The sequence below is a fragment of the Synchiropus splendidus genome, chromosome 10 (assembly GCF_027744825.2).
Source record: "Synchiropus splendidus isolate RoL2022-P1 chromosome 10, RoL_Sspl_1.0, whole genome shotgun sequence".
NCBI classification, from domain to species: Eukaryota; Metazoa; Chordata; class Actinopteri; order Syngnathiformes; family Callionymidae; genus Synchiropus; species Synchiropus splendidus.
Genome location: NC_071343.1, coordinates 19351816 through 19376604, shown reverse-complemented (window position 1 = coordinate 19376604; position 24789 = coordinate 19351816). Strand labels below are relative to the sequence as shown.

The window sequence follows — 24789 nt, the reverse complement described above, 5'->3', positions numbered from 1 at the left end:
ACGCATGCGCACGCGGTTATATGCACAAGTTTGTGAATGAGTTTTTATTATTTTTCTTAAAATAGTTGACATTTTAATCTGTAAATTGTATGTTTATATATGATGTTCTAGTTTTTTTGTAATCCATCAGTACTGAATCAATAATCATTTCAAGCTCATCCAATACATTTAATCTGTGTGATTCATTGCTTCCGATACATTACAGAGTGTATGGGAAACATTTCTCCTTACATGCATTTCACATGGATTTACAATGCGCAGGAGTGAGCGCTTCTGCCCCTTTGTATACTTTTGCTGAACAAGGTTTATGCAGCGACTGTGACAATGTGACAACATCATTGTGCGAGAAACACTTGCGCTCACATGACAACGTCACAATGAACAGTATCTTTGGGTCCACATCATGTTCAGGCTAAGTTGAGCAGCACTTGCGCTAACCAGTAAACATCAGTTGGTAGAACTTTCACTTCCAGGGCCGGATTTTCCGGATCAGGCAATGACAGGCTTCACTGACCACCGCCTCCCACAACGCTGCCTCCATTCTACCATTTTGCAAGAGGTATATTATCAATACTTCTTCCACAGTCGCCATGTTTGTTTTGGAGTTTGTGGTTGTCATAAACGTTCGACTCTGGGCTGCTCCCCCTGGTGGATATATTGGTGAACAGCAACACCAATTTCGTACATAAAGGGAGCATAAATGAGCCTTTATACTGGATATCCTGGATATGCTTTTGGCAGCACGTCTCGTACAGTCCATAAAAAGACGTAGGTTTGGATAAAGCCATGGGGTGGTGCTCCTTTCACCCTGTACTGTACAGTATGTCAGTTAAGTTCAGAGCCACCAAGGGTGATCAATATCCTCGTAGGTAGAGCTCCCAATCGCCACCACCTGAGCTCGTAGTAACCCAAACCCCACCTTTTTGGAACGATATGCGGCTGACATGTTTGACTCCATTGGAACACCAATGTGTCAACATGCAACTAGGAAGACTTCAAGGTCAATATTGGACACTTGAAAACAGTCTCTATTTTTCCCTTTTGAAAGTGAGAATGTTTTGGAGTGCCCAAGACTGATATGGAGTCAGAAGAGCCAGGAAGCATCAGCATGGAAGTGAAGAGGGGAATCAGAAGGAGCGAAGAAGTAAGCAGACGCCAGAACAGACAACCAAGAGTGAAGGGAATGAAGCAATACAACAAACTCATCTGGTGTGAAGGCGTTGGTATGTATGGGATGTTGTTCATGACTATCCTCAAGACAGAAGACGTGGCTATGGACTTCAGTGAAGTGGGCATGACGAGGAGCTGGTTAGGAGCATCATCCACAGGAATTTGGGAGCAGAAGGGGGACACACAAGTTACAATAATCTGGATTTCATCTCAATTTAGTCCTTCCAGACCAAGAATGGTAAACATCATTACACTTGGTCTGAAGTGAGTTGTGAGTGAATTTGTCTTGGTTGTCTCAGTTGTGTTTGGCTATGAGGGTCCTCACTAACAAAGCTGGATTTGTGTGAATGAAAGAAAGAGAACTTGTTGATGAGGCTTTTCTTATCAGTTACCAAATCAAATTCCAAATTAGAAAACAAAAGAAATGACCTGTGCTTTGACACTTATCGACTATCTTAGAAGAATGACGCTTTTTCTTCTTATAACTCCACTTCCGCTGACGCCAAAGCTAATTTTAACTCAAGTGAGTACTCATCAAGAATCCAGCTGATTCAGTCCATTTGTCTCCCTCAGGATTTTAGTAGGCTCTTGCAGCCTCTCTGGACGTGTGACGGAAAATTGACCGAGCAATTGCAGATATCCAGATACGGAAGTTCAAGACCCGTTTTTCTCCTCCTTATGAAAAATAATACTGCGGGAATTATGAAGACATACGAGTCAATGATGTCTGTTGAATCGAAATGTTTTCTCAAAGAGCTTCTGTTACTGCACTGCACTGGTTCCTCCACAGTACGGCTTGTTGGCTCAGTCTTCAGCAGTAATTCCAAGCTCTTATTTCTATCCTTGTTTGGACGTTTGGATCTTTGCCATTGAGATAATGCTTTCACCAGCCTCTCACCCCAAACCTGACCTTCCAAAACAAATGGCTAACCTTAACCAGGACTCTTCAAATTCACTCTTCACCCTCAAATTCAAGGTTAACCTTGGAAGGACCAGCAAAACCTCCCTAACTAGGTCAAATGTTCTCACAAGGAGTTTTGAAAGTCAAGTTTAAATGGTCACCCCTATGTCAGCGTATATGAATATTCAAAAGAGACCCTGACGTTGTTCCTCCTGCAACCCAGGATCCACTGCAGACGCTCCCTCCATTTGTCCCACCGCATTGAGCAGTCCCAGGACCTGAAGAGTGGCGAAGTAGTGGTAGATGAGAACGTAGATGGGCACCCAATGATAATAACAAAGATGAGTCTGTAGTTTCTATTTCTGGCAGATGTGGCGAGGTGATGACAGTCACAGATATTCACTAACTGTCCTGCTGCGATACGTCTTTGTCGATCAGGACACACGCCAAACAGCCATGGTTGAAGTCTGGGGTTGAACCTCAAGCTCAAATTATTTTTGAATCCGAAGTAGGTAATGCTGCTGCATGTATTCAGTTACCACCAAAGCCTGATCATCAACCTGCAAGCCTGAGTTAACACATGAACACTACTGTATGTTGTTACTCCTGCACACCCCAGCAATTTTGTCAATTGCGCTGATTCAAACAACTGGACACCTCTATTCTCTCACCCACCTGGTGACATGGGCATCGTTCTCCATCCATCCTTCTTACTTTGGGCCGCCTTTAGTGGCCTGGTAACTGAACACTGTTCATTAAGATTCACTCACCTGCCATTTATTTTCATTACGTCGCAGATGGTGGGTGTATGTTTTGGTTTACTCTCAATGTCGTTCAACAGAATGAATTTCCTTGCATTACCTCCCGGTGTAGAGATGGATAGTTTTAATAATGAGAGACCCATGGGAAGCCCAGGACAAATTGGGGGGAAGATTACACCTCACACCTGTAACAGAGGTTTCCTCCATGCCAGAAAAGAAGTTTCCATAAGATCTATGACTAAACCCTGGTGGTGTGGTCTGGTGTTTGACCTTGGCTCTTGACCTTTTCTGTCCATGCTAAAGTCAGGTCATAAGAATTACTTGAAGAATTTATTTGACCCTAAACTTTGGCTTGAAGCCCCATGCAACACAAACACTCAAAGTCCAAGGATTCAATCAACATTTGAAGAGGTTCACAGCGATGAAAGGATCCGGAGCGTTCAAGGGCTGAGGTGACAGGCAACAAATCAAGTTCAATGAAGGCGGACAGAGATCCGGCGGTGAAACAGGAAGAGACGGGTCAGGTTTACCAGAACAGAAGATGGAATCTGTCACTCTCTTGTATGAAAATGACAAGTGGTACTCAGAAACCCTTCTTCGCTCCACAACACACAACACAAATATGAACACTAAATCGATCTCTGTATAGTGTGTGTGCAGTGCTTAAGGGGATTGCTGCAGTAAACAAGATGACTGATGTTCCGCTGGTGTTTTAGCTGTCAATTCCAAGAGTTTTAATTTGATTTCTAATCTATTATTCTAATCACAAGGTTATAAAATAAATTAAATTGTAAGCAGATAATTATGTAACGTTTTACTGGAATATGGAAACAATTAAATGCATTTTTAAAACAAAGGCACTGAAAACTATTCTGGTGACTACACGCTATTTCAATGAGCGGACAACAGAGGGCGCAACCACAGTTAAACAGGACCACAACGCTGTAGATAGGATTCGCTTTGGCTTCTTTCTGAATGAAATTCATTCAGTTTGTTTTGATGAAAACACCATGTAAATCCAACTAAAAATGTGAAATATATTGACCTAATTCGTCCTAGAGTGTCAAACAGCAGCCATTTTAAATCAAGGTTTGTTTCTGTCTGAATTTTTACTCACTTATGAACGACACTGCTACAGTGGCAAGTGTAAAAAAAAAAAAAAAAAAGACAAGTGAGGCATACTTCTAAAGAATGACAGAAACATTACCAGAGAACGATCAAGACGACAACCTGCATATTACGTCTGTCTACAGATATCATTTCTAATAGTCTCTGGATTAAGTGCAAATAGAATCCAACAATGTATTAACACCAACCTCTCTAGTCGTTTATAGAAAGTGAACCATTTCCTTGGTAAAACTGTAACACTGTGCCGCCTCAAGACACAGGACTAATGAACAAACCTCAGTTCACCGCCTCAAAGAACCGAGGTGCACTGCTCCTTCCTTCAAGGTTGTTTTTCCGAAGATCGGCATAAAGACTGCAACTGTGTGTTGCATAAAAGGTCGATCCATCACACAGAAAAGTGCAAAGGAATAATGTGCCGACAAGCACAGTTATTATCTAGCACACAGCTGCCCCCCGACTGCAGGAATAAGTGACACCAGGCCTCTGCTTACGCACTTCTTCAGTGTGCTGACGTACGCACCGCACATCTTGTGCTACCGCACAACAGCAACGGCACTTGCTCTACTTTATCGGGTTAGCTGAGGCGAATGACCCAGTCAGCTGATGAGGAAAGTAAAGCATTAGGGCTGTGAAATCAATCTGTCGGGCACATATCCACATTGTTTTTGATCAATGTTTGCGATTGTTCAAAGATACGTATTAAAACCTTGATTTTTTTTTTGTTGACTGTCAACCACCAATCTTTCTATAAAGGAGTGACAAAGTCATGATGTAATTTACTGTAAATCTCATCATCTTCAATTGTATTTTACTACATTCACTTTTCTTTTTAAGACGGATATTTGGTAATACGACTCAACTTGAAAAATCCTCCTTTTGTGATTATTGTTTAAGCTTAATGTGTATTTTAACACTGCACTCCTATATTTTGCACGATATTGAAAAGTGTTTTTCAAATTATTAAGTGTGTCTGTGGGGAATTGAGTCTAAACAACTATAACGCTATTGAGATTTCTCTCTTATGGTACGTGTTACTACATTTCCCAGAAGGCTTTGTTGGCGGCGCTAATCACGTGGTTTTGTATAAAACGGGAACATGTGCGTTGTATCCCATGTTCGTCTTGAAGGTGAAGCGCTAGTTCAGCCATCGCCAGCACCGGCTTCTACTACAGTAAGTGGCTTGATCGCACCTGTCGCTGTACCTTTTCCTGCTGTCTTTGGCCTCATTTCTTTATATTTCTCGTCACTTTTTACTACAGTGGCGGTTTAACCTCACTCTGCTTGTTGTTGCTTCTTTTGGCGGTAGCGTTAGCGCTTTAGCATTAGCTTTGGTCTACGTTATATAATTATCAAATCATCCTTATGTAATTTCTTAATCGTCGCTATGCTGACTTGCTTATAATCAAACATTTAAATTGTAGTTTTCACTGCGTTTTAAGCACTTGCGAATTTAGCAGCTGCGTGTGTTGTATAGAAAATGGTGCCTTCATCACTATGAGGTTGCGCACGGCTGGTTATGGCATCGAGTGGCTTTGATGGTCAGCTAAACTACCAGTGAATAGTGTCTTGGGTGAAGTTCTGTCATGATGTAATGTTGCCTTGTTCCGGTATTAAACAACGTCGCGTGTTTGGTGTTGAGGGGGAGTGTCATGTGCGGGTTCGTACCCGCTGTTTTCGCTCTTATGCAACGGAGTTGTAGCTTTCAGTAAACGTCACTTGTTCGTTGGACTTCTGCAATACTAGTGCACTTTTAATGGTTTAAAGTATCTACACTCTGATAAGCAGAGTGTTTCCTCTGTTGTAGCGTCACTCTTAAAATGGTAAATGTGACACTTGACCCCTGATTGCTCCTGCTACTTCAGGTGGCGCCTCTAGTGTGAGTTTCTCATTGGGTGCTTCTTGATCGTGTGCTTTGAAGGGAAAAAGACTGGGAATCAAAGACTGTCCACTTTGTTTTTAGTTTGGCAAGGAAAAATGTCGACCCTGTCTGCTGCCAGTGTGGAGACCCCTGCTGCTGCCCAGGAGGTGGAGAAGAAGCCACTGAAGCCATGCTGTGCGTGCCCTGAAACCAAGAAAGTCCGGGATGCGTGGTAAGGGTTTCGTGACCCCGGAGTTTGATTATTGCATGAGACCTTTCATATGAATGTTTAATGAACTTGACTTTAGTTGTAGAAACCTTTTTAAGTGTATTGACTGTTCATTTAGCATCTATAAAGTCTACTTTTTTTCAGCATCATTGAAAAGGGGGAGGAGAAATGCACTGAGCTGATTGAGGCCCACAAAGATTGTATGCGACAGCTTGGATTCAAGATCTAGTTTTGATGTGATCCCTGTGTGGTAAGTGGATTCCTGTTAATTTATGGAGCTAAAATTATTGCATGCTGTCAAGCCTGGTGCTCTTCTTCCAGAGTTGGTGTGCAAGCGGACAATGGCCCAGAATATTCCTTCCCCACTCTATTTATGCTTCACCTGAAAGGGAACATCTCTACTCCATCTGACTAAATTATTGTGCTGATCTTTTTTAAGTCTGCAGAATCTCAGATTGTGTGCTTGTGTCTGAAGTTGAAATAAATTTCTATGCAACAAGATTCATCTGTGTCAAAGGTTGCTTCTCCTAGTGTCAGTTGTTCCTGGTATGCCGTATGCCTTGAATAACTCTTGAAAGAGGCTGCAGATATCTGAATTGTTGAGTTTGGCTGGTCTCTGGAACACCAAAGATTTAAACTAGGAGTCTCAAACTGGTCCTCAGTGGGTGCCTGCACATGTAGGTTGACAAAGCAGGTGTCGACTGTCACTTAACTGATCAGCTCATACTTGGAAACAAACCTGCCCCAACTTTTTTTTTTTTTTTTTTTTTTTTTTTTTTTTTGCGAATGACTAGGTTTCAACTGAAAATGGCAATCTTCAGACACCTGAATGGTCAGGTGTTCTTGAGGTTTTTTTTTTTTTTTTTTTTAAGGGATAGGTGAAGAAATGTTTGAGGTAAAACCAACCCATTGTAGGGTTTGACGGTTGCTTTTTACCTGAAACTGACCTGACCTTCAACCCACCTCTGGCACGACTGACACTAACACATGAAATGTTAAGGTGTGTCCGTGAACTTTCAGACCTGTTAATGCCCACACATCCTGTTTTATTTTTTTAAAGTATTTTAACTGGCACCGATGCTGTTTTTAAACTAGAAAAGTAGATATCACTTCACATGAGAACAGTGATGTACAGGGAAGGGAAATCCAAAGCTTTATTGGTTATTCATCCACCAGTTTACGTTAGAATTATGATTTACGAACATAAGGAAATGGGAAGTTGAGAAGGGACTCTGTTTCTGTAGATAGCGTGTCAAACTCTTCATCCTGAATCTTCTGAATTACACATTTGGACAGTGGATTAAGTATGGAATCACACAATTGAACACATTGAGAAAGAATGGCCAATCCAGGCAAGAAATGGATGGAATTTAAACATCAAAAAGAGTCTGAATAATGTTCGAACTCTGCCCTCTGACAGTTCATTCAACATTTCTTTGTGTCGTCAGGTTTAAAAAAATATGTGCTGAATGTAAAGGTCCGAGGACTGTTTTATCCGCTCCAGTGTTTACTACGACTCCGACTCCTGTGAAATTCCTGCCGTGGTGGTCACATACAGTGTTGGCTGCTCGTACCTGAAATCTGACCTGCGGTGTCACACCACTCCTTTCTGTGTCCCTAAATACATTCAGATGGGGGGGATGCACTTGCCTTCAGAAAGAACTGCGCAGAAGTCGTGAGGACTTGAAAGTGTGAGGCAAATTCTCATGAAGATATTTGCTATGATGAATCTCCTCCCTCCCACTTCCTGCCTCGTTCTGTCCCTCTGTTATGTTAAGTATCAGGCCTGTGTTCTGTCTGCCACTCTCTGCTCCTTGGGTTTCAATTCCAAACATGGTTATCCTTCTAGGGCTCTATCTCAGCCCCCTCCTTCCTGTCCCTGAGCCCTGTCCAGCTGTTGGCCCTTCAGTGCTGGCCGGCGTGAGAGGGGACAGCAGAGAGGACATGCAGTGAGAGGAAAAGTCCTCTCTGACTTCATGACAACGCCAAACTCTTTGCTTCTTGGCAGTTTTTTGGGAACAAAGATTCTCCCAAATCCTTGAGCTACTTGTATTTGGTCCAAATTGCTTCGTTGGAACCATTGGATTTAAAAGGCTGTTTTTATTCTCTCAAAAGGCTTCAGAGGATTTGCCAAAATGAGCGCAGAGAACTCGACTATGTTTGACAACTTGCTCTCCAGTCCTGTCTGCGATGGCTGGACCAACAACACGGAAGGGGCCATCTATCAATTGGGCAACTCGATCTTGTTCCTGGGCTACATGGGGGGCAGTGGGGCCTATGGCTGCCTCTTCATTTTTGGCTTTCTTGCCCCATCCTTCCTGTGTTTGGCCATGTGGGGCTGGCTGACGATGTGCGGTCTGGACGTGGTCACCTGGAACTTGCTGCTGTTGGTGGTTTGTTTGCTTCAGATCTGCCACCTTCTGTACCGGCTCCACCAAGAGGGGCTACCGAGCGAGGAGCTGACGTCCCTCTACCAGGCGGTTTACCTCCCACTAGGCGTGCCAGTGCATGTCTTCAAGGAGATTGCAGGTGCTTTTGAGAACAAGGTGGTGGAGATGAAGGCCGGGGAGACGTATGCAGTGGAGGGCAAGACCCCAATCGACCAGCTCTCCTTTCTGCTGTCTGGGAGGTGGGAACTCTGTGTTGTGTGTCTAGTCCTCCACAATGTTCTAAAACTGACTTTGACCAAACTTTAAACAAATTCGGTCTGAAATGACAGGATTGGAGTGATGGCATAGTCATTGATCATGAATTAAAATTACGTTTTCACATTGAAAATGGGGTCACAAGTTGGATTGGTCACGTCATAAGCATAGGTCTGGGGCAAAGTTTTTGTACTAGTTCACAAGTGAGAACACACAGAGAATAGAAATTCAGTTTCCCCCAACGTTCCAGGCACAATAATTTAATGAAAACGCACAGAAAAAGATATGCTATTAAATCATGAACACAGGCCATTTCTGAATTTGCAATGACAGAGTTTGAACAAAGGTGGCCGTGCTGATTGAAGTTTAGCTTGTTGGGACAATTTATTTACTTTGAGGTAATTTAGATCTACTATATAGAGTTTCTTTATGGAGCCCAGACTCGACTGAGTTTTTTGCTATGAGCACTCTTCAACTGGTCTGATGATTCAAAGGAACATACAGTATTTACCTATTCATACAGTGCAGTATTTAATAATGTATACATACTCCAGTGACTGATTCTTTTATCAATTTCCCTAGACCAATTTCACGGTGGTTAATGTTGGACCTTTGTGAACACATCTGGAAATATGGTCTTCTCATCCAAACATTCTCGGAGCACAATCCGACTGTAGCCGACATGAGAGAGAATTTGTAAACACGGTATTTTGGTCGGTGACTCACCAGCGTGACTGCCTACAGTATATGAGACTTGTTCAATGATACCTTTGTCATTGGGCAGCAGCAGAGTGACCCCTGGCCAAAAAAAAAACAAAAAAAAAAACACGATTGTCCCAGTCATTTGATCCTCCGCGCGACCCAGTCGGGTTAGTGTGGTTCCTTAGTTTCTGTAAAGGGCTTTTCCATAACCCACTCTAGAATTTCAACATTGAGACAAGTAAATATGTTGTCAAACGTTGTCAAAGGATAGACCAAATGGATTTCCCACTCAATGCACCTTGTCACCCCCAAAACGTATCCACCGTTGACACTGACGCCTTCTGCCTTGCATAAAGTTTCTTTGGACTGAAATCTGTCCACTCCTGCCTAACGTTCTGAAAGGAGAAGGGCAGAACCTGACGTCCATCTTTCTATGAGATGTGCTTCCAGTAGTGTCAATGGACGCCATGAAGGCGATTTTGTGCTCGTGAACCCCTTATGCGTCAACATGCAACATGACTGACCTCTGTGAACAGAGTTCCATTTGAAAATACTTGCTATTTGCCTCTTTAGTGAGAATGAGTCGTCTGAAATATTAGCATCTTGATTTTAAATAGGTCGTCCTTTTTTTCTGCCATTTTGACATGTTAGTACATCGAGAGTTTTCCTCTTTTTGGGATCCACAATGTGAAAATGTAAAAACGTTGGGGTTTTGGTCTGCGTCATCTTAAACATGCATACAATGTGCTTTATGTGTCTTACACAAACTGTGCTGATTAATGAGATGCTTCCTCTCTTTGAAAACGTTATAGGTCAACTGAATCAAATCAGCAGCTGATTCTCAATTCCCAAATGCAAATTTGAGTATAGTGGGCCACTTTGTCACATTGTGGGGAGCAGACTCACAAGAGATGTTAATATTGAAAGTGATCAAGTCAGCTTTGCTGTTTGCGTCGCTGTCTCCTTTGGTGTGTCACTTCTCTTTACCAGAGTTCTGAATGAGTACACAATTTGGTTTAAATCAATTTTTTATCATTTTTATATTTTTATCTATATCTATATCTATATCTATATTTGTATCAGCGCTTCCTCTCAGGTGACGATACACAACACAGTACCAGTACTTAAGTTTGTGTTAGTAGATTATGACTGACATATTAGAGATGTATATTTAGATGGACCTCGTCTCTCTCCCTCTCAGCCCCCACATCAACAGCAACTGTTCCATCTGAACTTGATTCGAGGGATCAAAAAGGAGCAGAGAGAAGAAAAATTCTTATCATTTCTTGCCCTTTTTTCATGTCTTTTCTTTTCCCAGACTGGTTTAGATGTTTCTTAATGAAGTCCATTTTGATTCCCTGTAAATAAGCTTAAGTCAAGATTGTTAGACAGAGCAAGATCATATGTACTAATCACTTTAGGAAAGTGAGTGAATCATTCATCTTTTTGACCTCGACATTACACTTTGCTGTCCATTAATTGTTGACCTCAGATGATTCCTGAAAGTGTAACTCTCATTCATTACTCCTCATTCTTGTTTCCATTGGCATTGCAGCATTGGGCCTGACATGCTGTAACAGTCTGGTTTGCTGCACGCTGCTCCCGACCACTAGTGGCTGCTGTTCCCGGGTGTACCTGGCACTGGCACCTATGGCGCGTAGAGTTAGAGCTGAATGGGATTTTTTTCCAAAAACAGAGACGTATGGTGATGGTCATGTCTCCAGGTGTGGAGACTGGCTTTTCTCTTGTTGAGAGCAGTCCTTTCTCCCCGAATTGTCTCGTCATGTCTTTATTTTTTTACGCCAGGGAAGACCCAAACCATGACAATGCCGTCTGGGGTTTGGTAGAGTCCCATATCACCACCTTAGAACTGACCTCTCAGCTTGGCATGGAAGATAATACTTGCCTCTGCCTTCATTTCCAGGATTTTCCCTCATTGCCACGTCAATCTGTCTTTATAGGTAATTTTGTAATGCATTGTGGGTCTTAGTCGCCATGCTAATGGTCAATTGCCTTTGCTTACATTCCCTTATAATAATCCAGTGCAATGAAATAATCAACAGACCATCCCCGTTCAAAGTGGATCCACATTCAAAGACCCTGTACCTTGAAAAATCAATTTGAGGTGAACTACGAAGTAAACCAAAAATGAATGAGTGATGGCTCTGTTTGGATTGATGCATCTTATGAAACAGCGCAACACATGTTTTGAATCTCTGATTAAAACATCCCATAAACTCAAAATGAATCTCCCGTATGTGAGCATGTATTTGTTGCCTTGATCCACATATGCTTATCGCAAATCGCCAAAACCATGTTTTCGGTCCGACTTAAACAAATGAACAGCACAGAGAGCTGTGACTGTGTTGTAAACGCACATTGCAGTTCACCCACTAGTCCACAATGCATTGTGATGTCACCCTTTCAAGCCATACAGTAGAGGCCCCTAGTGGGTAGTCAAGGTCGAAAGTGATCCTGGTCTGATCACTGACACAGACGTTTGTAGCCTGCCCTGCTGCCCTGAGAGCCTTTAGTTTCCTTACTTCTTGCTGGAATTTCACAAATGGCTACCGCAATGGGTCATCTTATCCGCTGTGCAGAGTCAGTAACAAATTCCTCGATCTTGAGATTATCAGCTTCCACGCCCCCCGTCCCACGTTCCTTGTCCCTTACTCTTGGCTCTGGTGTTGGCTTCCAAGTGGGTGATTCTCTCCTCAGCCTTAGCTGATTCTGAGGTTCTTCATTTAATTTTGTCTGCATTGACTGTGCTTACTGTATGTGGACGCATTGCTTTCACCTACAACTGTCATTGTTTCTTGTTCTGAGAATCCAGTTCTTTAATTCCCGCCTTAATTTTGTCATATCCCTCCTTTGTTTCTTCTCTGACTTTTTCTGCTTGACCACTTCCTGTTGTTGGCTTTGGACTTGACCAGTCAGTTCCGCCATCCTTGCCTCCATTTTCTCATTTTGTTATCGAATGAATTTATTATATTTAACCATCTGTTTTCTCTGTGTGTTTCCTCTGTGCAACCAATGGTTTCTTCCGTCTTACTCTGTTCATTGTGGTTCAAGACGACAAAGTTGATTTTTTGGAACTTTTTCAGACATAATGGCGGCGACTCATGTTTCGATCGGTTCTTTCTCCCCCTCGGAGTCACAAGCAGGCTCATGTACTGCTGTGTTTGAAAACACTGTCGTCAAATCTTTGTCTTGGCGACAGACCCAGTGCTCCATTCAGGAGCCAGAGCTGCGAAGGACACTAGACCGATTCATCTGGTGTCTTCGTTTATGCAATTATATTATGATTGAAGTCTGAAGTTAAGAGAGAATGTCACAGTGTAGATGTTTCATGGTGAGCTGGATTATATCAGCCTGTGAAAGTTTTTGACCTTCACTCAAAGGCGAAAGTGAAGGAGAAAATGCAGCGTTCATCTAGGAACCCTGTGTGTTTACAGTGGAACGACCTCTGCACTGTTCCGTGTCTCTATCTGCCCTGCAGAGATAATTATGCGGATACAAAGTCTTGGACTCAGCTCTCCAAATATCCTCTAGCTTTCTCCAGGCCATCATTATCACCCACTAATCCCTGTGTCTCTTTCCACCTTCCGTCCCTCTCTTCATGTCAGGATCAACGTGTCTTTGGAGGGTCAGTTCCTGCACTACATCCACCGCCATCAGTTCCTGGACTCTCCAGAGTGGGAGTCTCTCAGGCCCAACGAGGAGGGAAAGTTTCAGGTACGCCAGTGTCGCTTTTGAGCAGGCTCAGAGGACGGGCTGGATTTAAAGATGAAAGTGCAGCCTGACCTTCAGCCTGAGCCCTGCAGCTTTCTCTTACTCAGCACAACCTCCTGTTGTTCTCACAGTCTCATCGTCCAGCTGCTGAATGAAGTTGATCAAAAACTCCTCAGGCGTCCACCATCGCCGAGTTGACTTTTCTGTCCGATGTTGAGAGTTGCATATTATTACATACAGCAGGCGCTACCTCATGCTAGGCGTTGCTTGATCTATATAGCGCCACCCAATGGCTTAAACCAAATCCCATCCACCATATTTTTTCACCTGACCAGGTGCTCACAGCATCAGGATTTGCAGCAAAGGACAAAATGTGGTTCGGTTGTCAGCCATAGGAACAAAAAACAGTGTTCTTTTGTTATCTAACATGTACTACTACTGTACTATGAGTCACCACCCTCCCTGTCCTCTCCAGGTGACACTGACTGCAGAAGAAGACTCGCGTTATGTCTCATGGCGGAGGCGCCGTCTCTTCATGCTCATGTCAAAAGAGCGCTACATCGCCCGTCTGTTCTCCGTCATGCTGGGCTACGACATCGCTGAGAAGCTCTACAATCTCAACAACAAGCTCTACATCAAGAGCGGGATCCTGCTCGACATCCGTCTACCTAGCTTGTACCACGTGCTGGCGCCTCCATCGCAGGGCAGCGAGGGGGGCAATGACGGCTTCATCGCCAAGGACCCCCAACAACAGTACAAAGATGACCAAGCCCCAGCCTACGAGACCATCAACCCGGACCAGCACCCTCCTTTCCAGCCTTACCAGCAGGGACCAAGAAAGACCTCCGCGGACAACACCGACGTGCCTTCGTATGAACCCTACCGCTCACCTCGACTGTCAGACCCGGAGCTGCCCTCTGGTGAGGACTCTACCAGCCTGGTCCTGGAGGACTTTGCTGATGTGGCTGGCTCTCTAATGGATTATGGCACTGAGATGAGCTATTTGAGGTAGAGGGGCAGGGGGCTGGAGCTAACACACAGGGTCACCACTTAAGCTACATGTAAGTACTACAGGGAGGTGGGGGCACTGGGTTTGCATGAGGCTTGCAGTGCACAACTCCTGCTAACCTGGATGTTCAGAGAGCAACTAAACATGTTCCATTAGAACTTACTCTCCCAGAGACAAAGTTAGGGAGACTGAATGTTGGAGATGGAGATGCAGGTGAAAGGGAGACAACCATTGAGGTCTGCAGAATGCAGTAATGGAGGAGTAAAGAGGGTAAGCGTGACTTGAGAGGATGATGAAGATGGGTGGACATAGAGGAGACGGATGAGCTGGGGCCTCAAGAAAACTGCTGTCAGCTGTGTCGCAGAAGCTGAAAACTAAAATCACTGTCGCTGACTCAAGTAGGAACAGTTATTGCTTGATAAGCCTTGCGTGTCATTGGGTAGCAGTCGTGTTATTATCTAATGAAGAGTTGAGTTCAGACATCCATGGCATGTCCGAGTAAGCAGTGCCAAGCTTTTGGTTTAATAATAGAACAAGCTCTTCATCGGAAGCCTTCACTCTAAACAGATGCTCATAAAACTGCAGCTGCTATCACGGGGTTGCTGGATGCATTAATACACTCAGTGTTTGCATCTTGTTTACACGTGAAGGGTGTCACAGTCGATGTTAACTAAATGTCAGGTAAAACATCTTCAGAAGTGGCTACTACTTGAGAGAAAATTGACATCAAAAATTCTCAAACGGGTTTGGTTTTCCAAACACGCCTCCATATTTGGAGGAGCTAGATATAACCTGTGCCTTAATGTCAGGAAGAATGATGGGTGCATGGGTGGAAATCACCTGGTGGCATATGAAGGAAATACTGTATAAATACTGCAGAAAATATATTTTAATTTATTTAAAAGCATTTCTTCCTTGAAAGAAATCCAGACGATACACCGCCATCCTAACAACACTGACAAATGTGTTTGTGACGATTCTGGTTTCATTAGTTTGGTCCTGCATGTGCTTGTTTGTGTTGTATTGGGGTTTAAAACACATTTCGTTTTTTTTTTGCATTTGAACTTCCATTGCAGCCCTTTTTGTGAGACACTGCTGTGGTTCTGAGAGTCCTAATCCAGCATCTGTGCTTCCGTCCTCAGGAGGGGGCAGTGAGGAAAACCTGGCACCCCGATTCAAGAGAGGCCGAGCGCCTCTGGCCCCCACAGACACTCCCAAACTGTGAAAACTGCTGCTCCTGGAAATGTCATTTACTTTATCAGTACGAAGGCGTTACTTGACACCTGTAATGTCTCGGTCACCTCCTCACTCTCCATGTTGCTTTCACATCACTCTCTTAGTCAAGAAAAGAAATGAGAGCCAACAGTCTGATACTATGATTTACACTTTTGTTTGTATGATATTGTATTACATTTAAAAAAAAAATTATATCATAGCAATGAAGAGCCATGTTGAGCTTGAATTTCTTTCTATTGGATCCACATGTGCACTCATTTTGAGGAAAGACAAATTGTGGGACATATTTTCATTGATATTTTGGACAGTATAGGCATTCACATCCCCAAACAGAAACAGACCTCTTGTTCCAAATGGTACGTAAGTGTCACGTCATGAGGTTGCTCCATTTGTAATAATTATTGTCATTTTAATAGTAATAATAAACAGGTGTGAGAACAAGATTTGCAGTTTTGGCAGAGTTGTTCAAGAGACCAATCTTCCCAGACAGGACAAATACACAATCCTGCTACCAACTTGAAATTCATCATCTATTCTATTGAAAGACCACAGTGCTCCAATGGGGTCCAATGCCATCGTAAAAAGCCACCCCCAAATTAATATTTGGAGCTGAAAAAATGCAGTCCATGCCTCAAAAGGGGTACAATACTAGAGAAGAGGTCATAATGTTGCATCTCACAGGGGTAAACAAGCACCAGCAAAAGTAGTAGATTATAGTAGTATAATAGTCGTGTTTGCGTTTTGGTTTGTCACAAAAGCAATCGAGTGCCACACCAAGCTCCCTTTTTGTAATTATTTGTGCAAATATGTTCATTAATTTCTTTAGAAATAGATCTTTCATGGGGCCAAGTTTCCTCCAAAGTGTCCAGTGAAAGTGAAGCATGCTTCTTTTTCCTGCTCCATTCAAGAGAGCACACTGACTCGTGCCAAACGCATGGTGAACTTGGAATAAACGTGGTGTAGTATGTGACAGCTCATTTTATTCAATAAAAAGTTGGATTTAAAAATTGGTTTGAAGCTTTTTATTGAAACAAAAAAACAAAGCCAAAATTCCTGTTACCGTTGAATGAATAATTAATGCATTGCTTAATTCATATTTCCCCCATTTAAATATAAATAGTTAGACTGGAAAGAAACAGTAATTCTTCATGATGTAGAAATGTGTTGTTTGAATGTGAATTCTATTTGTTTCTGTTGCGCTAGCATCCTTTGTTAGCACACCAGCACAAAGTCATGTGACCACTGCACTCCACGCCGGACGTTGAAGTTGTTCACACAGATCGGCTGCTCCTGCCTGAAATGAAGAAACGCTTTGTATTGTTGTTCCATCACCTCAAATGAATACATTTAATGACTTTTTAATGTAAAGTTTTCATGCTAGCGCTGCGTTGCTGATCTGCAAATGAGATCTGTAGTCAGTCAATTTAATGACACTTGAATGAACTTGAATGTTTTACTTAGATAGAAACCAGATATGTTTTGTGATGCCAGGTATTTGTTTCTGGAAGAAAATTCAATAACTCATGTAGTTCTATGTGCGCCTAGCGTCTGCGGAGGGTAGAACGCATTGATCATTCAGATTACAACCGGTAATTTATTTGGAAAAATCTGTTCTGGCATGAATTATGTCCAAATTTCTCCAGACATGAACTAAAAAGTAGAAGATTCTTGGTGCTTGAATACCTGACAGACGGGAACTCGGATGCACAAACAGACTTGACGTGGATATCAGCTTGTCTGTAGAAGCGTGAGCCAGTGTTCTTCATCTCAATGGAGTTGATCTCACACAGAGCAACTGGGTGAGCTAGAACCATCCTGTACACGGTCGTGTCTGTCTGCCTGAAGAACACACGGGCGACGAAATATTGTAAACACAGAGGGAAGAATATAAGCATCATAAAGTGTGAATGGCGTGACTGAATTAGAAGTACAAAATTACAATATATACATATTTTTTGTGGTTTACAAAATCTGAATAAGTAGTAAGTAAATGAACTCCAATCCACATTTTATTACAAAATTATAACACATTAAAAAAATATATTCTACCATGAGGACCAGTATGAGACCCCTGACATACATAATATCACGATGGATAGTGGCACTATGAAGTTCATGAAGTTCTCTGTCAGATGCTTACATCCGAATCCTCTTCTGCGTCTCCTGGTTGGCCGTCGTCAGTGAAACCTCCACTTCTGCACTCTTACTGAGAGCAGAAACCTCCAGCACCAGCAGGATATGATAGGCTGAACAGAAGATTGCACTGTCAGAGTCTGTCCTCTATTGTAATAGATGAAGCTTTACTTGAAGCCAGTGAGACTAAGCACCCAAATACAGCTTTGGTTTTCTACTCAGCTCATTCATCCTGCTAACTGCACCCATCAGCTTGTCAGTTTAGACTGAACACTCTCTTATGGCGATGGTTCTTTCAATAAAGTACGCAATCAAAGTGGCGCACCACTTCATAAACAATTCCTTGAGGTTGGGAGGGGGGCACATCAAGTGTTGGCAAGAGCCTTTTAAACCAAAAGGCAGACGGACAGATGGAAAAGGGTTGGAAATGTGGTCACTGAAATACCAGAGAAAATTGGGAAAATCATTTTGATCATATACTGTATATATTTTTCCCCATGTCATCTACATTTTGATTAAAGTAGAAGCATAAATATTGGAAAATCAACTGAATTATGGATAAAACATGCAAAAACTGTGAAGCATCTTCACATCTTACTTTTGCTTACATTTTCCCGTCAGGGGTTGAACATCCTCTCTTGTCACACCTCTCCTCTTCACATTCTCCTCCCTCACATCCATGAACCTGAATGTTTGTTTTCCTCTTCTTCATTACCTCAGCACATGTTCCACACGTCCAACATGTTCCCTGCCTCCCCTCTCCTACTTATCTTTGTCTCTCCGCAAGCCCCACTGATATACTGATCTTGTTCTTCCAAGTCACTCCCAATGGAAGCCTGAGCATCTTCAACTAACTCTTTTAACTCTGCTCCATGTCCTTGAGTCAGAGCTCGAGTCTCTAGCCCATACAACGTGGAAGGCCTCACTGAAGAGCTTCCTTTTCACTCTAGCTGCTACTCTTCTTTCACAGATCACACAAGCCAGTCAGCTTCCACCCTGCCAGCACTTTCCTCTTCACCTCCTTTACTCTCTGTCCATAACAATAGCAAACAACACAGGGCTGACAGCTGATCCATGATGAACCCCTTCTCTCGCCTTGGAGCCCTCCATCACTCCAGCAGCACACCTCACCACTCCCTCACTGGTCTAATAAATGTCCTTTAGTTCAGGGATAAGTAATTAATACCTGTAGTAAAAGTCATATATCTGTCAACGGCGTAAGAAAAAAAAAATCAATATTAATTGGAATATAAAAATAAAGAGTTATTTTGAATTCAAAAGGTAAAATTTTTGTTCTGACCTCATGATGGATGCATAAATTTAAAGGGGCACATTTGGGCCATGTCTGCTCGGGTCGCTGAGATTCTACCCTGATGAATGGCTGATCTGTGTGAATCTTTTTTGACACGGACTTTGACTCAGCGTTTAAAAGATTAAGACATATTTCCACTCTCCAAATGGAGTGAGCATTAGTTTTTCTATCATAGTGTTAAACAAACTACAGACGAGAATAAATGGAACTATGTGATGTTCTTTTCTGAGAGATTATAGATAGTGGTTTGTTTATGGATGGACAGAGGAAATGGAGTATCTGTATAAAACTACATACTAATACTCATATACTATTAGACAAGCACTAACATAAACATGAGCCCATATCTGAATCGGATTGTAGCTTTGCGCATCAGGGAAGCTTTAAGCTCCGATCAGAATACATTCATTGAGACTGTGGGAAAAGTGCCCATGTACCCTTCGCAATACAGTTTATACTGGTTAACTGAATTGCATTTTATGACCACTTGGTTCAAATGCATATCCATTAGTTGGCTGGATGAAGGCCAGAACGTCCCCTCAAGCATCCCATATAGTAGCGATGGGTAGGTGAGGTATCATGAAACAGTGTACTAATTTTCAGAGGCCACCAGATGGCACTGTCTGCAGTATAATGTTTGGATCTGACCGAGTAACTCAACAAAACTGTACATCACTGAAAATTGGTACACTAATTCATCAACCCTGCAACACTGTTTCATGAAACCTCATCTCCCCGAAAATAGTAAAAACAGCCTTTTGGATCCAGAACTCACCACAATATGGAGGCTGAGACGTGGTTAACAGAAACAGCTTTTGCTCTTTAGGAATGGGTGAAACAACGATTCCAGAGTTTTCAGATGGACCTGAGAATGACACAGCAGCATCAGCTCAAGTGCTGTCGTGTGGTGTGGGAGGACTGCTTATCTGTGCGTGTCAGAGGTGGAACTGATACGAAGCTGTTGGACTCGCAGGAGTGACCCAATGTGTGAGTGCAGCTTGAAGCCTCCAGGTGACGATGATACACAGCAGCGCACGTTTGAATTCAGTTATAACTTTAACTCAAACGTCTCTCAATAAATGATGCAGTCGATCCCACACACAGTGACAATAGACGCCCTTTACTTCGCCCTGTGAGGAAGTCAGAAAACAGTGGCGGCATCAGTTCTCACCTATCGTTGGACATTTGCCCTTAAAGTCGTCACAGTCCACACAGAGTCCATCCAGGAAGTCCTCATAGCTGGAGCACGGGATGCCCTGCAACTGGCAAGACCCTTCAAGGGAACTCATGTAGACGTACAGCGCCCTCATGTGGTCACACAACACGTAGCCGGACACTAAAGAAAAATGCAGCGTCAGCAATAATGTGTTCATCAAATTCCACTCCGTCTGCCAACAGAGGGGTCTGGAGTGATCAGATCAAATATGTTTCACATTTAAATATGTTTAAAGAAAACTGCAGACACTTACATGATGAAAAATGCGAGCGAGAACATCCTGTCTGATCTTTCCCACCGTTCAGGAAAAAATCCACATGACCCACAGGTATAGAAATCCCAAAATCTGAACCAGAACAACACTTTTTACTAGACATGTAACTTAGTGGTGTTGTGAACTTTGTTCTCGTAACTCCATTAAGGTTAGAAACAAGATGAGAGTTTTATCACAAACGTACAGTCGGTATCCGTGTGGATGGCCTCAACAAACTGAGCATCAGACGGGTCCAGTCGGTCGTAAATGTCTGTCCCTTTAAACATGGGTCCAGCAGGGTCCAGAGCTGGACCGTCGGGAAGAGAGAACACAAGTCAAACAACGTGGCAAATGTTTGTTCATCAGCGCTGGAGTTGGTTGAGTCACTCAACACAGTTTCCACTGACCACAGTAGTCTCGCTGCAGTTCTCTGGAGATCAAAGGCCGAGTCATATAAATGGCCCTCATTTGTATTCTGTTCCTTCATTTTCCCAACTGCTGTCTTATTTTTGCTGCAGAGCTACATAGAGCTTCAGCTGGAGAGACCATGGACAGATCAAGGCCATATAGGGAATATATAGGGACAATACCACATCCCGCTCCCGTCATCTATTAAAACTATTTATCTGTGGAAGCTGCAGACCAAAATGTTTTTGGTACTTTTGGCTGAGGCGGTCGCAAGTCATGGAGAAAAGTTGGAACACCTCTAGGAATTAGTAGCAAGACTAAGACTGGTTCAACCTTCATTGCTTCAGAAATGCATGTTAAAATTGCAACAGACAATAAAGGTCTTGGAGAGAAAAAGCAACTGCTTAAAAAGTGAGTGAAATAAAATATTAAATGAATTGTGCTTGCACCTGTGATTTTTCCAATCTTCCCTTCAAAGAGTGTTCCCACAAATCCAGCCACGTGGGATCCCAGGCTGATACAGATGAAGTGGAAGGACTTTAACTCGCAACCATGTTTCTGTGCAGCAGAACAAAAAGTGATAGCTCACACCGCTGTTTCCAAACAAGCCCAGCACTCGTCTCACCTGCAGCTGGTTGATAAGGACGGAGATCTGCAGGGACACCTCTTTATAATTCTCCACCACCAGGTTGTAGGCGTAGGAGGAAATATAGATCCAGTCCACCACCAGCACGTTCACATCCTGGACCCGGAGCAGGGTCTTTGCCAGCTCTTTCACCCAGGAAGGCCTGTTGCCCAGCGCACTGTAAGGTTGTACGTATTTGGGTGATTTTTGATTAAGAGTGATACGTCACCTATCCATCCACTCACCACACTGGTCTTACTCACTCTACACCAATCATAATTCATCAGTATGAGAAGTGGAAAATATCGTTGGTGAAGAGAGATCCGTGAGGGCTCCACTGACCCCCTGAGAGGAGTAAAAGGTCACAAAATACATGCTGATGGGAACCTGTGCCAAGTCATGACACTTCAGGATGAAAACAGGAAGTGCTCTGTGAGAAAGCTGGGAGAAGATTCTCACTTCACTTCAGGGCTCATTTGAACTCAAGTTCAGAGCAGCTCACCTATAACCATGCACGATGACTTTAGTCGGTCGGGAGACGTCAAAGTAACTGTTTTGCGTCTCACTGAGAGAGCCTTGGTCGAAGAACTGTGCGCAGTCGATGTTGGACCGGGTCAGCAGCAGGAACCGGACCTGTTGCTTGGCTCCTTGTCGGCGGTACTCCTGCCACGTTGTGTTGCTGATCTCAGCACAGCCAGGGTCAGCTCTCTGCTTCTCATCAGCAACTGCTGCAGAAAGGAATTGCCATTATGTTGCCCAAAATTGATGAACTCAAGTGACCTGATGAGTTCAGGGTCAACTAGCGATTTTGGCGTTTTTTTTTTTTTTCATTCTGGAACACGCAAGCCGTGTAAGCTGACGTGGCGTAACAAACCCAGTTTAAAATAACATACACAAGAACTTAAAAACAAATTAGACATGGACATACACACCTTGTATGTGAAGCAATACTGAACACATGAGATGACGTGTGACAGATGACTTCACGTGTCTGTAAGTGACCTTTTCGGGGAGTGGGAGGGGTTCCCCAGTGGGGCCAAGCTAGAGAATGGCTTGGCATGAATGGCGTACTTTTGTATAAAGTATGGCCGATGTGTTGTCTCAGTCATACTTGGATTTGTTTAGTGAACATGCTGAAAGTGACTGTTGATCCGCTTGATATAATAGATGATATCATAGATGTCACCGCCCGTGGAGAGTATCCAAAAGGACGAAGAAACCAAATAGAAGTAGAGATGAGAATGTCTCCAGAGATGCAAAAATATGTGTGACTTTTTAAATTAAATTATGTACAGGTTGAAGTCCATGTTATTTTATGTATGCTTATTTTGGAACGACGAACTGAACAATGTGGGCAGTTTTACACCTGTGTGTCAACTACTATACATGTTGTCTAAAATCAAACAATACAACACAATAAAAGACAAACAAATCTTATCTATGGAGCATATTTAGAAATAAACCAAGTTAGTGTGAGGTGCAAATATTTCATTTAATTTCATATGGTCAAAGTTAAATTTGCAAACTATGGTTATGAGTCGCGTTTTAAGGGTTAATTATCATTTTGAAATAGTTTTATTCCCCAGCCAGTTAACAAGCCTCATATCTTGTCTAGCATGCAATATCATGTTGTAGTTATGAATAATTTCTCCTCTCTCAGACTCAAATGCAGCCATATTGTTAGACTGCTGATTCTTCCCACCAGAAATAAATATCAATCGAAGGAAGTGGCCAAAAAACACCAGGCTCTCAAGACCGGTCAAACGGAGCCACACAGGTGGCGCTCTGTTCTCACACAAATCAAAGTTCAGCTGAAAAGCAATCAAACCAAACGCGACAATATTACCTGCTCCAAAAGACCAGGAGAGGATCCACACACACAAGAGGATGCCTCTGTGCTCCATGCCCATCGCGAGACGGAGCCGAGCTCTGTTTACTGGCGCTCAGCTGGAACAACTCTCAGCCCGAGATTGGTGGAGGGTGTTCTCCGCGCGGCTGCGTGCTGGAGACGATGCCACTCTTAAAGTAGCAGGAGGCGTCGCTCGCCGCGTGTGTTCCTCTTATTTTAATAATCCAACCTCTCGATTTACATATCACGGTCTGCCTCATCCGCATGCGCCGTCAGTTGCGGCACGTTTTGTGCATTCCGCGTGTCCGATATTCTACTTTTCTATATATGGAATGCTGTTGCATTGGTTTGGCTTTTTTAGTGAATATAGCGAACACAAAATCAAATTAACAGATGTCTGTATATTATTTAATCTAGGCGGAGAGTTTAATTTTCATAGTTTTTTTTTATTGGCAAATAAGTAGCGTGTTGTTGACGCCAAGCATTTCTCATCAGTCAAAGTCAAATCCACAACGTCAAGGTAATGAAAGTTGTGGAGACTTCAGCACCGATGTAGACAGAAATGAAAGTCACCATTCTGGGGGGTTTGAGGAAGAAGAGAGAAAATTTGGAACAGCACAAGTCACCATCTCAAGCTAAGGTCAGCTTTTCCCACAGTGAACCTCCAGAAGTCCATTCATTATTTAAATTTCCATCCTGGTTTAAGGTTTATTATGTTTTGTTTCTAAAAGGACTTATTAAAACTGAACGTCCAGTCATTACTCTTGAGTGTGGCATTTTACACAAGTTTTATGATTCTTCCCCTCGGCCATCAGACTGTTAAATTCGTGAACAGCCTTGTTGTTATGTTATTCTATTTATTTTATTTTATTTGTTCTTTGTTGCACTTTATTCCAAGACACTTTCCTAGTCAGTGGGCTCCCCACTGACCATGGCAATAAATCTGATTCTGATTCTGATTCTGATTCTGATTCTCTTGACATCACCAACCCAACTCAATTCAGGCTTCATGTGTCTTTCTTTCATGTACCCAGTCCACAGTAGAATGAAAAGACGTTACTGTAACAAACCCGTTTTAAAATGAAAATAAGCAACAAGTTAAAAGGAAAGATATTCTCAAAAGGACGTATTGTAAATAACAAACTGACACAGACAAGTGTAAACTGGTAAAACCTGAAATCAATTTAGAACATACATGAGATGAAACATGCTTAAACGGTCTGACCCTTTATCCTCTTGTTTCTCAATCACTTCAGTAGATTTTCAAAGACGTTGCAAATAGTGAATTAATAGATGAAACGGATCAATATTTGTCTTTATTGCCATTATTATGCTTTATTGCCAGAGAATATCCATCATTTGAAGGGAGGAGTCACACTAGGTTACATGAACACACCATCCTTGTTTGGTGTTTACTGCTTCCAGTTCTCAGCCCCCATTTTCCCTCGCGGCTGAATTTGTGTTGGGAGCTCTTGGCTGTGAATCCATGACCTCATTGGTATTCAATGGCTGTTTGTTTAAATGGCTGGACTCTGGACTGGCTGCTCATTGGTTTGCCATGGCACAATGGTGGTGGTGGTAGTGGTGGCGCATGTGTGTGTACAGCATGCGTATTATACTAT

General features: G+C 42.8%; 3 protein-coding genes across 7 annotated transcripts; 2 read left to right on the top strand and 1 right to left on the bottom strand.

Moving 5' to 3' along the window:
• The first annotated feature begins 5026 nt into the window (after positions 1–5026).
• LOC128766130 (cytochrome c oxidase copper chaperone) lies at positions 5027–6548 on the top strand. Its single transcript, XM_053877540.1, has 4 exons — positions 5027–5131; positions 5921–6050; positions 6192–6297; positions 6369–6548. The coding sequence occupies exons 2-3, from the start codon at positions 5935–5937 to the stop codon at positions 6274–6276; spliced, it is 201 nt and encodes a 66-aa protein (XP_053733515.1). The 5' UTR covers positions 5027–5131; positions 5921–5934; the 3' UTR covers positions 6277–6297; positions 6369–6548.
• Positions 6549–7483: 935 nt separating this feature from the next.
• popdc2 (popeye domain containing 2) lies at positions 7484–16338 on the top strand. Of its 3 annotated transcripts, none has more exons than XM_053878118.1 (4): positions 7484–8676; positions 13021–13129; positions 13602–14046; positions 15278–16338. In XM_053878118.1, exons 1-4 carry the CDS (start codon positions 8183–8185, stop codon positions 15358–15360), a joined length of 1131 nt encoding a protein of 376 aa, XP_053734093.1. In that variant the 5' UTR covers positions 7484–8182; the 3' UTR covers positions 15361–16338. The 3 variants fall into 3 exon arrangements, with proteins under 3 accessions (XP_053734093.1, XP_053734091.1, XP_053734092.1); XM_053878116.1 differs by having other exon boundaries at positions 13602–14134; XM_053878117.1 differs by having other exon boundaries at positions 13602–14187.
• Positions 16339–16394: 56 nt separating this feature from the next.
• On the bottom strand, positions 16395–23308 carry pla1a (phospholipase A1 member A). Of its 3 annotated transcripts, none has more exons than XM_053877374.1 (11): positions 23165–23304; positions 21821–22043; positions 21319–21496; positions 21143–21251; positions 20491–20592; positions 20286–20378; positions 19988–20152; positions 19592–19681; positions 17512–17617; positions 17055–17210; positions 16395–16665 (listed from the first exon to the last, which is right to left on the bottom strand). In XM_053877374.1, exons 1-11 carry the CDS (start codon positions 23226–23228, stop codon positions 16584–16586), a joined length of 1368 nt encoding a protein of 455 aa, XP_053733349.1. In that variant the 5' UTR covers positions 23229–23304; the 3' UTR covers positions 16395–16583. The 3 variants fall into 3 exon arrangements, 2 of the variants coding, with proteins under 2 accessions (XP_053733349.1, XP_053733348.1); XM_053877373.1 differs by having other exon boundaries at positions 16396–16665; positions 21821–22046; positions 23165–23308; XR_008415955.1 differs by lacking the exon at positions 16395–16665 and having other exon boundaries at positions 17064–17210; positions 17452–17617; positions 21821–22046; positions 23165–23308.
• Between the last annotated feature and the right edge of the window lie 1481 nt (positions 23309–24789).